Genomic DNA, 15,510 nt, shown 5'->3' with positions numbered 1-15,510 from the left:
TTTCCTAACCATTCTATGCGCCAAAATCAACCATAAGGTCGAAGTTTGTGACACCTGAATTTATATTTTATGAATTAGTCAGTAGTTAACAAATCAAATCTAGATGTAAGTGGAATTTATATTAAGGCAATTTAAATAATCATAATTTAACAATTTTCCAAATTGTGATAATAAATTTCAGAACTATTACAAATAAAGTTAATTTTTCAAATTTGTAATGCAATTTAACAATTAAACTGCTTTTGTTGGACTATAATATTTTAGCACATATATACCATGGACGTCAAAAAAATTTAACAATGAAGAAGCCAACAGGCCAATCTTTACTAAATCTATGCTTATAAAATATATGTATGATTCTAAACTGATATCTATCGAAAAGATTTGAATTTTCAAAATCGGTTCAGAACTCTTAGCGAAAATGTTGACACTATCAAGTTTCAATGAATGGCTTTCAAACTCTCGAAATCGTGTGTTTTGAGAAAATGTCGGCAAATAGCCAAATTTGGCTCGCATACAAACACACTGCTTTTTTCCATATTGATGGTAAAAGAATGAGAATGACTTCAAACGTATAGAAAACAAAATTAGCAAATACGATTTTCGGACAAAACTATAAACTTTTCCTTCGGTTAGTTAAAAATGAAATATAGTTAATCACCGGTAATAAGTAGTGTCATTACAGGCTTTTTAATGGCATTTTCTTATTTGATTTGATTTTCCTTGATATTGACTTTTCCAAGTAATTCGTTATTATTCAAAATTATAATATTCGACATAGCTGAAATTCACATAAACTATTTATTTAACCATTAAAGGTAGGTAATAATTCTATAAAAAATATTATATGTAATTCTATATTAAAAGAGAGATATCGATGCTCCATGGCATATTGGAATAACGTGTCAAGCCCCCGCTCTGGTAATCTGACATCGGGCAGCAGAGATATCCATTTTCCCTTGAAAATATAGATTGAAAATAAGCCAATTTCGGGCAGTTTAATTCAGTTCACGGGCCTGTAGGGCACTACCGCAAATAATTATTTTATTATTATCAAAAGAGAGTCACCTTGCAAAATAATCGATTTAGCTACTTGTATTGCATAAAAAATGTAAATTTAATTTTTAACAACTTTTAGTTTTATATAAATAATAAAATAAATGCAAACCTAAAATTCTACTAAGCAAAGGCAGAGCTGAACTCAGTACCAGCACCAAGGCACAATTTGCTATGACATGTGATAAGGGCGTTCCACGAGGCCTGGGCCGTACTTTAGATAGTAGAGGTAGAGAATATAGTCCCACAGACGAAGTAGCAAACAAATACAGAATCAGAGTAACTTCTAAAGCGGCTCCATAAGGTCCAAGTTTAGATAATGAACTTATACCAAGAGTGAATTGCTAAAATTTTAATACATTGTTTATTTGATTTATAATTAATATTGTCTGCATGATTAATTGAAATTTATTCATTAGGTGTGTTGTGAGAATAATGATATTTTTTTAACACTCAATATCGTTTTAAATAAATAGATATTTATGCAATACTCACCCTTGAACTCAAGGGTAGTGCTTTGATTCCAATTAACAGTTCTAAAGTGTTTTGCAACACCATTAAAACTGTAATCGTAGTCAAAGTCAAAAGAAGCAACATCGCCAAAGGGTAAACGAGGTTCCTCTGTAAAGCAGATGTATGCCTTTGTTTATCTGAAATCAGCACCAGTAAAGAATTATTTTTCAACTATTAAAGAAAGAATAATTAAAATAAATGTACAATGAAATAATATCAATTTATGATAAATATTTTAATTACCGAGAATTTGTCTTGTCTGAGTTAGTTGCAAAAGCCTTTCATTCAAACCTCGCTGTAAACAACCATTTTTCAATAACAATGTTTTTGACAACGGCAAATCTGTTTGGTCAAATTCATCATCCATGACTGGACTACAAGGAGGAGGCGCCATTGGTGCAGGGCTAAGGTATCCTTGACCTATTCATAAAATATAACAAAAATATAAAGTACATACCAATATTGCAATTTTGATAATATTAATAACTTTTTACCAGTATCTATGGCATGTTTCAGTCTTCTTCTAGTGGTTTCTTCCTCTAACGAATAGGCAAAGAATTCTTCATTAAGATTCCTGAGAAATTGAGGTTTGACTAAAAATTGCCCGACTACTCCGAATAATCTTACAAAACCTAAGGGTGTACACACTGGAAAAAGAAAAAATAAGCTTTTACAAATCAGATTGAAAACAATTCGTATTTAATTTCTAATCAATGTAAAATTCAAATTCCAAACAGATAATTTATTAAAGTTTACCAGAAATTAGTAAGTGGTATAAATTGACATACGAGGTGTGGCAATTAAGTAATGAGACTGATTATATTGCCGCGATTCTGGTAATCCTACGACTTTAAAATTGCCTTTCCCTTCTCCCGGTATCCTTCCTCTTTTTTTGATATATTTTCTATATCCCTGGCTTGTTTAGTTTGCCGACAAAATCGGTGGTGAAGGAAGCCCATTTTGAGTCAATTCAGAACATCTAGGCGGACGTGACGAGGGTACTTGTAGACCTCCCAGTCTAAGCCTTCCAGAAATGTTACGAAAAATGAAAAACGCGCTGGAACTGTTGTATAGCTGCCCAAGGGGATTACTTTGAAGGGAATGACAGAGTTGTAGAATAATTTTGAAATATACAGTTTTTATGGAATTAGTCTCATTACTTAATTGCCATACCTCGTATTCTCTCCAAAGCTACGAGCCATAAATTTAATATTTTTTGGTGAACAATAATAATAATATTTTCAATAATATATTAGTCTTAACGAATTTTCTAAACGTCGATTATCTAGATATTTTTATAAAAAATATTTACTATATATGTTAAATAAAAAATTATTCGTAATACTGTTATAAGAATAATAAAATTTTAGAAGTCAAAATCTTAATTTTACGATTGAAAATCATGAACTCGCCAAGCAATGCGCGGCAATTCTTGAATAAATTCCAACTATTATCCATGTAACAATAAATATATTTCATTCGTCATATAAATTTCAAAAAATTTTGATCGTTCTATTTTATTCATATTTTTAACTTCCCGTAGGGTAGTTATAGTAATGGGCTGAAAATCGAAAATGAAAATTTTTGGATATCTTCACGTTTTGAAGGTTTCTGAACATTTTGGCCATACCTCAGAAAAAATGGTTGTGTGTGTGTTTTGTCTGTCTGCATTTTTTCGTTCACGTTTTCGGGCGCACGGATCGACCGATTTGAATTGTTAAAAAAACATTCGATTCCTACTGATGGGCTGATTAGTTTTTGCCAAAGGCAGGTCCAGTCGTTACGATATATGGACCAAAGAGTGCAAAAAATAGGAATCAAGGTTTCGAGAGAACGGAGTATCCGATTGATCCGAATGATCCAGAAACATTCAATTTGTAATGATTGGGAGCAGTGGTGTTTAGTTTTTGGCAAAGGCAGGTTCAGCCGTTTTGGAGATACAAAGCTAATTGTGCAAAAAATGGCAGTTTTTGAGAGAACTAAGCATCCGATTTGAATGATTCAAAAAACTTTCTGCTTGTTAATAAGACATTTCAAAATTTATTTATTCAAAATTTTGACAAAATAATTGCTTTTAATAAAAAAACCTTTCTTTCCAAAAAATTTTTGTTTCAATTTTTTTTGTATATCGAAAATAATTGAGATTTTAATTTTAATTCTGGCTAAAGTTCAAAAACTCACTTATATACTTTAAATGAGTAATTTTAACAGTTTATATAATTCTTATACATAAATATTAGACAGTGTTACAGTATTTATATTATAATAATCTATTTGAAAACTTAAGGCACGATGCCATACACAACTAGTTTGTTTTACTATAAAAAAACTTTAATAATTTTTTAAAATATTAAGCAAATTATTTTAAATAATAAACAATTACATAAGTTGAATGACTAAATAAAACTGAAGAAAACAATAATAAATAAAAATTAACTAATAAAAGCGATTACTAATATATACAATTATTACTAATTGACTAATACACATTTATACTTGTTTATCTATGCTAATACATATACACTTTTAGTTGAACGTTGCCATGGTTACATACATGTAATCAATAGAGTGCTTGAGAAGTACAATTTTAGCGTTTCGAAGTTCCTTTTTCGTTTAATATTATTTTCTACAATTTTAATCAAAATGTCACATACCAAGAATGATGAAGAATTTAATAACTTCATGCACAGAGCAACCGAAGTCAACGCAATCGTGAAACAACTATGTTCCAGTGACCGAAATGAATACGGTAACCTCAATCTTCTCATTTTGGATTTTTTATCTTATATTGATTAGTTTAAGTTTATCGAAAATTGTACATCCATTATCAAATGATTTATTTGAAAAACAAATACTTAATAAATCATTCACCTTATTATCAACTCAAGCAAATAATCATGCTTGCATAGGCTATTATTTATATAGTTAGTTACCAACCAATTTAGTAGCTTTATCATTATCATCATGAACTTAACCATTCATTTTTAATTTAAATTTAACCCTAAAATAATATTTTGTCTCAATCTTTTTTCACTAATTTTTATCCAATTATGTCTTATAGAAATCGCCAAGAAAAAAGCAGACGCTTATCTTGGTGAAGGAGATGCTGAAAAAAATCTTACTTGTGATGAGAATGGTGAAGTAGTTTTACGTATTCGAGACGACAGGACACTCATTAATCAGAAAGCATTAAAAGCAACCACAGTAAGATATGGATAATTGCAATCTTATAAAATAAATTCATTTTTGATATATTCGTTTTGATAAAAATAATTACTTTTAGAAAAAACGATAAAATACATATGTCGAGATAATTATCTAGTAAAAGATTTATTTTATGTTCCTAATTCCTCATACGCACGACCAATTATTGTTATTATCCTACAATTTAATTAAGCGTAGATGTATAGGAGTAGCATGTTAAATAAAATTAATTACAATAGTAATTGTTTAAAAAATGTGATTAGAGCATGTTATCAGCATAGCAGTGCCGGAAACATATTGTATCCAAAATACTCTCTTCTTTTAAAATTAAATTGGTACAACAAAACAATTATGGTTACTTTAATATTCATATAATTAATAGCTGACTCTACTATTCATTAATTTATGAATAATTTAAATGATGTCAAGAAAGTTTATGGGCTTGTTTTTTAATACACAGCTATGCAAGAAACCAATGCTGCATTATTTGTTGAATAAATAGTGCGTAACTAATTATAAAAAAATAATGTCGTCGGGTATACGGCAATACAATACCAATCCTTTGTTAAAATGTATAACAAATAGTCAAATACCCATTAAATATTTAGTTTTTAGTGTAACTAAAACTATATATCATTCATATATCAGGATGGTCCTACTATGGAAGTAGAAACATTTAAAGATGAAATAGAAAAAGATGCTAAGCGGCGTTATAATGACAAAAAGGTGCGCAAAGAAAAGTCTGAAACCTTGAAGGTTCAGGGAAACAAAGCGTTTAGGCGCGCCGAATACGAACGTGCACTTACGTGCTACAATAAGGTAATATATAATTTGAATATAAATAATATCAATTTTAATACAAATTGATCTGACCAAATATATAATCCTTTTCAGGCTATAGATTTAATTCGCGATTCTCCGTTACTTTATACCAATCGAGCTTTGACCCTAATTAAATTAGGGCTTTGGCAAAAAGCTCTCGGTGATTGCAAAAACGCGTTAGAACTTTGCGAAACTGTTGGTGGAGAGACAGAGTTGAAAGCTCTATTATATTCAGCGCAAGCTTGTCATGCTCTAGACTTACCCAAAGAAAGAGACGAGTTTTTGGAACAAGCCACAACCAAACAACCAAGAAAAGCTAAGTTCATCAAGGAATTCGCAGAAGAGTTTATATTTCTAGCCGACTTGCTAAATAAGAATAACTCTAAGATAATTGCTAATTGCGAGAGTTGCAGCAATACTGCAACTCAAAATACTGACAACGCAGAAGAAAATTAGAGAAAATTGCTAAATATATATCATTAGAAATAATTTACTGTGTTAAAACTAATTATTAGAATTAATTGTAATCGTAATAAATTGTATGGTATAATAAATTCGTAGCACAGAATAATATCCGAAGTATTGATTTAAATGCAATATACTGCAATAACTAGTTAGATGCAAGGCAAATTTAAGTTTCCATCACAATCTTAAAATAAAATCAGAAATACATCAGTTATGAAAATTTTTGTACATTTATCATATACATAATCTATAACGATTCATTTGCTTAAGTACTCGGAGTAGTATTGATCGGAAAGTTCTGTAACTTACTACTAGGTAAAATATTTATCCTCTTTAAGTTCTTTACTCTTATTAAGTGTGTTTAACTGATCGCCAAACTATTCAGACAAAAAAAATCAAAGAAATTTTTATCTTATAGGCATACCGTATATGTTGATAATTTAGTAACATATAATATATTTGAATAAAATCATCTTAAATCTTACCTAATAACATAAGCACCCCCAAAAATGATATGCACGAATACAGAAAAGGCAAGTAATAACTCCACAAATCTGAAACGAACATATTTGCATTAATAACATTATAGAATTACCATATAAGCACCACATGCATACGCCAATACAACAAATAAAAATATTTGTACCACTAATAAATATTTAGAACTTCAAACATTGCCCGCAAGCTTAAAATATTTGAAATCTTAACATACCGTTGAAATTATTTTTTCTCATACTTAAAATATAATTATATATTTATATTACATACCGACCCGGCTGAGCACATGTGTGTATAAATTGATTATAACATATCATACGAGCTTAGCATTGTAAATTAAGAATGAGAATTTTATAACGTCTTGCTCAATGAAAGTAATCATCAATATTTATATTTTATTTTAATTCCTTCTGGATAATAAAAAAATATATAGGCATTCTGTGTAGCCTCGAGAGCACGATGTATATTAGATTACAAACACAATTTTAATAACTTTAGTAATTTTAAAACGATTTTATTTTAATAATTTAGTAATTTTAGAATAATAAATTTAAAAGTGAATCAATATATAAACACATTATTAAATCAAATGAATTAATCATGTTTAAGTACAGAGTTTTCTCAATGTGTTGATGTAATACAGAAATGTAGCAGCAAAATTAATTCTCCAAAATTAATTGACCAGTAGAGTATACCTGAAAGGCCAACCCACCACGTTGAAAAGAAAATTGACACCTCATTTAGTCCAGTTAAACCTAATTTATTGATGATTGCTATATGATGAATATATCAATTTACTATATTTTATTGATTTTTTTTTTCTTTTGTTATTTTTATTATTATATGTTCTATACTCCAAGTACCATATACGCCGCTGGGTGTTGCTACCATTTTTTATTTAATATTGTCAAACATATATTATTAGCAGAATCTGTTTATTGTTTGCAGAAAAAAAAGCGGAATAAAATTAATATAAAAAATGGAACCTCCAACATTGGCTGATATGATAAATAATTTTTGTACATAAATTACTTTTATAAAATACTCACTTAGTAGAGTCTGTATACTAGAATTATCCTTGTCAATTAACGCCGACATAACATAAGTAATTCCCAAAACGACAACCGCCAATAAGGTTAATACTGTGACGGTTTCGTAAGCTCTGCCCAAAACTCCTTTTCGCGTTCCTTCGAATCCGGAAGACTCCGCAAACAGATACGCAAATGGCAGAAGTACGAATAGTGATAAATTTGAAAACAAGAATACATGGTTCCACAATCCTAAAAAGTAAAAAATTAAAAGAATTATTATAAGGTAAATACAAATCAGAAGTCAAAACTAACTGCAAGATTTGACAAAATTAAATGTCCTTTCGTGGTCTAAATATGTAACTAGTGGTGCGAATCATCGTGCCTTGAGGCAAATTGCTGGTACTTCGAGTACCAAAAGCTAAATTATTAAAAAAGATTTGTAAATCTTTGAAAAAACTAAATTTTGAAATTTGACTTTTGAAATATTTGATTTTTTTATATATAATTTTTTTTAAAATTTTGAACATTTTTTTTTAAGCAATCGTGCTGCATAGCTGGTTTGGACTCGAAATATCAAAGCGCGTAAGCGCCGCGAAGTCGTCTAATTCGTAAACATTGGTACGGAACCCATATAAATGTACACAAACTTTGTATTTATTATTATAATCTTTATAAAATATTTGATGATACGACGTACATATGTACCGCCAAATGGCATTACTTTTTACTTTTTTATTAGATCTCCGGAGACGCTGGACCTGCCTTTACAAAAATTTTACCAGTTGTTCATTTCGCCAATATAAGTAAAATTAATTCAAATTAAGTATGTATTCAGTACCATAAATATTTGCTCTAAAATTATTTAAAGTGATGTATTGATTGATACAAATATAAATTTGTTGTAATTGTCAAAATGTTCAGAAACCTTTGAAACGTAAAGATATATAAAAATTTTCATTTTCTTACCCTACAGGAAGTTAAAAATATCAATAATATATGAATAACAATCAAAGAAATAATAAATATTATCAAATTCTAAAGTGTACTAAACGTTCAGTGGTTGTTTCCCAACATTTACTTCGACAAAGGCTTAAAACTAAAACTAATATATAAATTATTAATTAAACCTAAAATAACTCCTAAGAAGCCTTGAACCCAAAAAACAATTATTGAAAATAGCATGTAGGCACATTTCTATTGTAATCGACTGTACTCTCGTAATTGAACCATTTTTGTATCTTTTGAAATAGTTTTTGTCACAAAAAAACGGTAGGTAACTTTTATTCATTCATTAATAATTGGGTAGAAATATCGTTCAAAATATATGCAAGAGATTGAGCGATATCTTCTTTCTCTGAACACATTTTTTTAAATAATCGCGAATGAAATAAACATATGAACAAATCGTAATATATAAACCATGAATTTTAATAGCTAAAAATTTAATTACTACTAAGACTTATTTATTATGTTATAATTTTCATTATTTGTATAGAATATTATTTATTTATTTCCTTTCATCTACCGATTTCATTATACTAAAGTGCTGAATGAAGTCTGAAATAATATCATAAACTGATATACTGACAAAGAACATAAGTTATGTTCTTTGTCAGTATATCAGTTTATGATATTATTTCTGACATAACGATTAATAAAAAGAAACCAATTATTCGTGATAAATTTACTCTTGTATATATAATAACATTATTGATACACCTATAAATTAAAACACTCTATCCTATAAGGAATTTTTATTTGTATTATTTGAAACTAATCTCCCGTATGAAAAGTTACTCAACGTATGTCCCTTTGGCGCAGCGGATAGCGCGTTGGACTTCTAATCCAAAGGTCGTGGGTTCGATCCCCACAAGGGATGTTAAATTTTGCATAAAATAATTTATTTAACACTTAAATTATTTTTACAAATACTCACTTAAATTTAGAATATGTACGGTCAATGTGATTTTTTTATGAACGGCCCTGTCGATCAGAAAAAAATAACATTGGCCGTAATAGTTTTTATTTATATATTGTTCATAAATAAACTTTATCAGAAATTATAAACAAATAATACCCATATTAATTAAATGATTGCTCTTAGCGCTGGGTCAATCTGATATCTGATATTCTATCATTAAAAACTTATTTATAAAACTATAATCAATGATTAAATAGAATTGGGAAATTTACATTAACTTATCAAAGATAAATTCTAATGAAACTTTCCATGAACTATGCTTTTAGTAAATATATTCCACAACATATAACTTTTTTTGATACAGTAATAAACTAAATTAAAAAGAATCCAATAAAAATCAGAATGTTTAATGTCCGAACAATATTAAATATTGCATTAAATTCAAATTCATTTAATTTAAATAAAGAAGATTATCCTATAATATATATTAAGTCAAATACCACAAAATCATATAACTATTTTCTTAAACAAGCGATATTAAATTTTTCTTAAAGGCTTGCTTTTAATAAGTTTTTATAAGAAAAAGATTGATAACGTAAAAGCAAAGGCAATGCATTTTTATCGTATTCATTTATATGAAATGAGACGTGGGATATCATTTTATTTTATCATTATCATTGATATCATCCAAAAGCAAGTCTATCTAACATTAAAATCATAAAAATTATCGCTTTAGATAGTATTTTGACTGCTAGTATCTGAGAGCTAAAAATATAAAATAAATCAGCAATAAATAAACAAATAAATATATAACTAGGTATCAGTTGGAAAAATTGATGAATAATTATCATTATATATTTAATTTGTATCTTATTAACTTCCAGTAAGGTAAGTTATAGTAATAGCAAAAAATTTGAAAATAATTTTTTTACATATCTTTATGCTTTAAGCTTTAAGGTCTGCTGAACATTTTGGCATAGTGTATGTGCATGTAGCGTGTGCGTGCGCGCAAATATAAATTTTCGTCGAAGATTTCGGGAACACGGATTAACCGATTTGAATAATTCAAAAAACATTCGATTCGTATTAATAAAGAGACGTGCTGATTAGTTTTTGGCAGAGGCAGGTCGAGCCATTTCAAAGATATATATTCGTTTCTACGCAGCTAACGCATCGCGATTACTTTGAAAACAAGTTCAAAATTCCCAAAAAATTTCAAAGTACAAAAAAAATCAAATTTTCAATTAATGTGTTCAAAAATTATACAAATCTCAAAAATAGTTTTCTTTTCAGAGTTCTAAAAGAAAATTAAATGTTTTTAAAAAAATTTAATTTTTGGTACGGGAAGTTCCGGCAATTTGCCTCAAGGCACGATCCCATACACTACTAGTCATAGCCTATAAAATTGTATTGTTTTGATTGCCGTTTATAAGATAAATAAAAAAAAAGATATAATCAATTAGTTTACCAACACATATTCTGTTACAATATACATTCATATAATTAATGTTTTTATTGCATAGTTATATTATACCATAGCATCACATCATGGATTATATGTAATTAAAATTTTAGTATTAGGATAAGAAAATTATTCGCTGAATGAAGGCTAGGGCTATAGTCGAAATATAGTCAAACAGAACTTAAAGGTTCTAGGAGCAGTTGTAATAAATTCCTTACAAACTACGTCGGCTTTTACAGATGGTAAGCCAAACAGTTGGTCATGATGAATTTTTATTATTTCATTTTCTGTAAGAGTGATAAATTTCTATTGATGCAGCACCTGGTAAGGGATATTTTCACCCGAAAACATATTGCTATTCAGAAAATTGAAATTTTGTTATATGTGCTATATCGATTATTGTTAATAATATTTATATATTTATATTTATTTGTTGTTGTATGTCGTTTACCTTGAATCAGTGAGCTGTTCAGCCACTTGACATAATAGCTGTTCGGATACAGTATCAGCACTTCGTTACTTGCAATAGACATAGGTAGTAAAAGTGCTGCTCCCACGCTGACTGCAAGGGCGAATGTGCAGAGCCAAAGGCTGATTCTGTACACCGTCGCCTCGCCATCGTCGTCGTAGGCGCAAGTGTAAAAATCATCGCGCTCTTTGCGACGAAACCATCCAATCAGCCAGTACGAAGAGAAATACAGCAGAAGAAAGAGTAATAGAAATATCTGCAAGAAATAAGGATTTTAAAATGTTTATTTTTGGATTCTACATTAAATATAACATTGTGTACCAAATGTATAGCCAAATCCACCAGGACTTGGTCCAAACCAAAATGATCCACTCTTCCGGCAAAAAAAAAAAAATACTAATTCTTAAAACGCAAATAATACCTATAATTTTATATGGAATAACAACATGGATCCAAACAACTAAAGCTAACCTAAATGACATACAGAGAATAATGAATAAAGCCACAAAAATAGCATATAATTTTCCCCACCAAATACTTACAGAGAGAAACAAATAATCATTCACTAAATAACATAATTAAAATAGAGATATGCAAACTAATACACAAAATAAAATTTAACCGAATTAAAACAAGCGCAACAATAGACATAAATCAAGATATACATGAACACTACACTAGACAACACAACAATTTTCACATTGAACACAATAGAAAGAAGAATTTCAGAGAAAATGTCATATGGAGTGCTAGCAAAATATATAACGAATTGTAAACGAAATTAAGATGACCAATGATGACGATAAATTTAAAAGAAAAATAAAAAAATACTATAAGGAAATTGAAGACAAAGAAGACTGAAGAGTTATATATAAAGATATTTTAATTATATATAAATATTATATTAATGAAATAGATATTATAGTCAAATGAAATGTATACATGGTCTGTTCAAAAAGTACCCGGAATTACTAATAATTAAATTTCGCGGGTCTGGAGTGTCTGATTGTCAAAATTTTTTTTTATTGTGTTGGTATACATGCCCCTAAAGTATGATGAAATTTTCAGCTATATTCACTGTTTACTTTGTCTGTGGTAGTCGCTAAGGTTCGACGTGTTTTTCTGAGCTCGGCGATTTTTACAATGGAAGAATTGAAAAAGTCAAAGAATTTGTATTAAATTTTGCGTAAAAAATGAAATAAAGTGTTGCAAAGTGCAAAAATTCACCAGATATGGCTCCGTGTGACTTTTTCCTATTCCCAAAGTTGAAGAGACCCATGAAAGGACGGCGGTTTTCCTCGATTGAAGAAAATCGCCGAGAGTGCTCAAGGACATATCAAAAAGTGAATATCAAGGGTGCTTCGAAAATTGGAAAAAACGCTGGCATAAGTGTATTATATCTGGGGGGGACTACTTTGAAGGGGACCACATTAATGTAGACGAATAAATAAATATTTTTTTGAAAAAACGAAAATTACGAAAACTTTTTGAACAGACCTCGTATATTATATGAAAACTGTTTTTCATAATCTCTCATACCAGGCACCTCTGCCTGATTGAGGTATGAAAATAGTGTATATATATATAAATAAATAAATAAAAAAAAATATATATATATATATTTTCGAACATATGATAAATATATTTCTTCAATAATTTTCAACATTTCAATCAACCACTAAACACTTATTGCTTGAGCGATTGATATGACATAAATAAATAAACTAACAGATCAATTGGTGGTCCGTGAGATCGAGTTTAGAACGAAGGTCGAATATCTTCCGAGAACTTACTCGACATCATTATTAACTGCCTGAATAAGAAGTTTATGTTTTCACGAGATTTGCAACATAAAATTATGTTTTCTAAACGTTTCAAGTCACTCTAAATCGAATAAGACCGAATTTGAAAAAATAATGTGTGTCGATTTTTCACCTTTCATCGTTTTCTCAAAAATGGCAAAACCGATTTAAAAATTAAAAAAAAAAAATCGTATCGCGCGTAGCGCCCATTACAATTAGCAGAAAAGTGCAAAAATTTTCGTCCACGTTTTAGTAAATTCGACTCTAATCGATTTTGAAAATCCATAAACTACTGGAAACATGTCAATTAAAGATGTCAATTAAAGATCGTGCTGGTTAGGTTTTGACAATGATGGGCCAAAAAAACGACGATTTTAATGAAACTTTGTATGGCGAGAGAGTACGTGGTCTTAATACATGCCAAAATATTATAGTCCTACAAAAAGTGATTTAATTATAAAAATTAACTGAAGTATGCATTAATCGGCTGAGCTTTTGGAAAGAACTCCGCTTATGTATTATCAATATATTTGTAATAAAAATAATTGTACAAAATTGAATAATATGCAATAGTTTCCCACGTTATAATGTTAAATAGCGAATCGGTATACTTATAAATCACTAATAATAATCACTAATATATTGAAATCTTATTGATTAAGTCGCTTACACATGTCGACAAGTTCATGCAATTTGCTTTAAGACAAAATACCAATTACAACTAAGTACTCCAATAATTTTTAAAGCATAATCATAAGGATTTTTGCATATTTGTCATTTTTTATTAAAAAAATACAAAACGGACAACGCTCTGTTCTATGATTTACATATTTGCAAAATTGTAGACATAAAGCATTAATTACTAATATTGAAATTTTATTTGAAATTACAAGCAGTTTATTCAATGGATTTTGAATTTTGAATTCGCGATCAGTGTTCTCTTCAGGGTTTCCTAAAATTTTACTCAAATTGCTACAAAAGTAACAGCAGCAAATTTTCCTCATAAATATAACGACTGTAGCTTAATCCATTTAGGACAAGTTGTTTTGTTATAATATAAGATAGAAAAATGCTGCTATCATCAAAACTATGTCTAATTCTCGTTTATCAATGTATAATTATGTGGTTTAAAAAAAATCATAATTCATATTATCACAGAAGACAGATTATTTAATATTATATATAAACATTTAAGCATTTCATTTAGAGTAAAAGTCATACGTTGAAAATGTATAAATGAAATATTATTATCAAAATAAATAAAACAAACTAATATTAGAAACATAACATAAAACATCGCACTACAAACGGAGTGAAGCCAAGTATCAATCAAACCAATAACCAATCCATTTTCTTGTCATTTCGTAACCGAGAAAAATAGCAGCGTTTACAGGAAACGCTCTAACTGCAATTAGTTGAGCTCCTCGGAAAAGTCCCGTGAGGCCGTCTTGTCTATATGATACTTTAAAACAATGAAAAGTGCCTTTGAACTCGTGTTTGGTATCGGCCTGAATTCTGGTTTTGACCACGTCAAAAGGAATCACAGGTAACCAAGCCACCACACCAGCGGTTCCACCAGCGATACAAGTTTGAAAAGCTGTTCTCGATTTGACGTCCTCTGAGAAAGCTTGAAGAATTTTTTCATAAACAATAACATAAGCGGCACATCCAGGAACGTCCCGCCAACACATGGCGACTAGTCCTTTGAATAGACCCCTGATTCCATCCGTTCTTATTATATCTTTTATTACAACTATAGCCATCTTTGGCTTTTTTTTATCAGTCTGTTGCCTGATTTTGATCAAATCTACCGGGCAAGCAACAACTGTCTGCCAAAACCCGGCAAACATCGAAGCAATACTCATATCAATCAGCAGTTGATCCTTAGATTTTCGATTTTCGCCAAGATGTTCCATTGCGCTGCCATATAATCCAAAGAATACAGAATTGTTAAACCCTGTATTTAATAAAGGAAAGAAAAATCCGCGATAAAATCCTGGTATATGTTCTTTGCGGTAAAGCTTAATAGTGCTTCTTAAAAATGTTGACCTACTGGCTTGCATTCGCGCCTTGACTGTATCGAATGGCTGACCGACAAAAAGGCCGAATCCGCCAGCAACCGTGCCGGCGATAAATTCGGTCAAGTTGAAAAAATCTAAACCTGGAATGTCCATTGTAGAACAGGATGTTCGAAGCTATTTTTTCGTACATGGCTCGTAATTGATAAATGAACGATAACTTCTATGTTCAATTGCCGTGGATTGTTA

General features: G+C 29.6%; 1 protein-coding gene and 1 non-coding gene across 2 annotated transcripts in view; one reads left to right on the top strand and one right to left on the bottom strand.

Annotated features, from left to right (window-relative positions):
- Positions 1 to 2: 2 nt before the first annotated feature.
- LOC113371179 (protein Lilipod-like) overlaps positions 3 to 15,510 on the bottom strand; it is a gene marked incomplete at its 3' end in the record, with an annotated part of 36,252 nt that continues 20,744 nt past the window's right edge. Inside the window, 9 exon segments of the mRNA XM_026611822.1 lie at positions 3 to 19; positions 22 to 54; positions 1,169 to 1,400; positions 1,552 to 1,706; positions 1,813 to 1,989; positions 2,064 to 2,216; positions 6,546 to 6,614; positions 7,608 to 7,838; positions 11,424 to 11,697. Coding sequence (XP_026467607.1) covers positions 3 to 19; positions 22 to 54; positions 1,169 to 1,400; positions 1,552 to 1,706; positions 1,813 to 1,989; positions 2,064 to 2,216; positions 6,546 to 6,614; positions 7,608 to 7,838; positions 11,424 to 11,697 — 1,341 coding nt within the window.
- Trnar-ucu lies at positions 9,396 to 9,468 on the top strand. The gene has a single exon. It is a non-coding gene; the product is annotated as a tRNA-Arg (tRNA).

Source organism: Ctenocephalides felis, unplaced genomic scaffold (genome assembly GCF_003426905.1).
Source record: "Ctenocephalides felis isolate EL2017-DRISC unplaced genomic scaffold, ASM342690v1 CF-g0.4_SCAFFOLD_01492, whole genome shotgun sequence".
NCBI classification, from domain to species: Eukaryota; Metazoa; Arthropoda; class Insecta; order Siphonaptera; family Pulicidae; genus Ctenocephalides; species Ctenocephalides felis.
The sequence above is the reverse complement of the archived record's forward strand: the minus strand, read 5'-3'. Positions and strand labels throughout refer to the sequence as shown.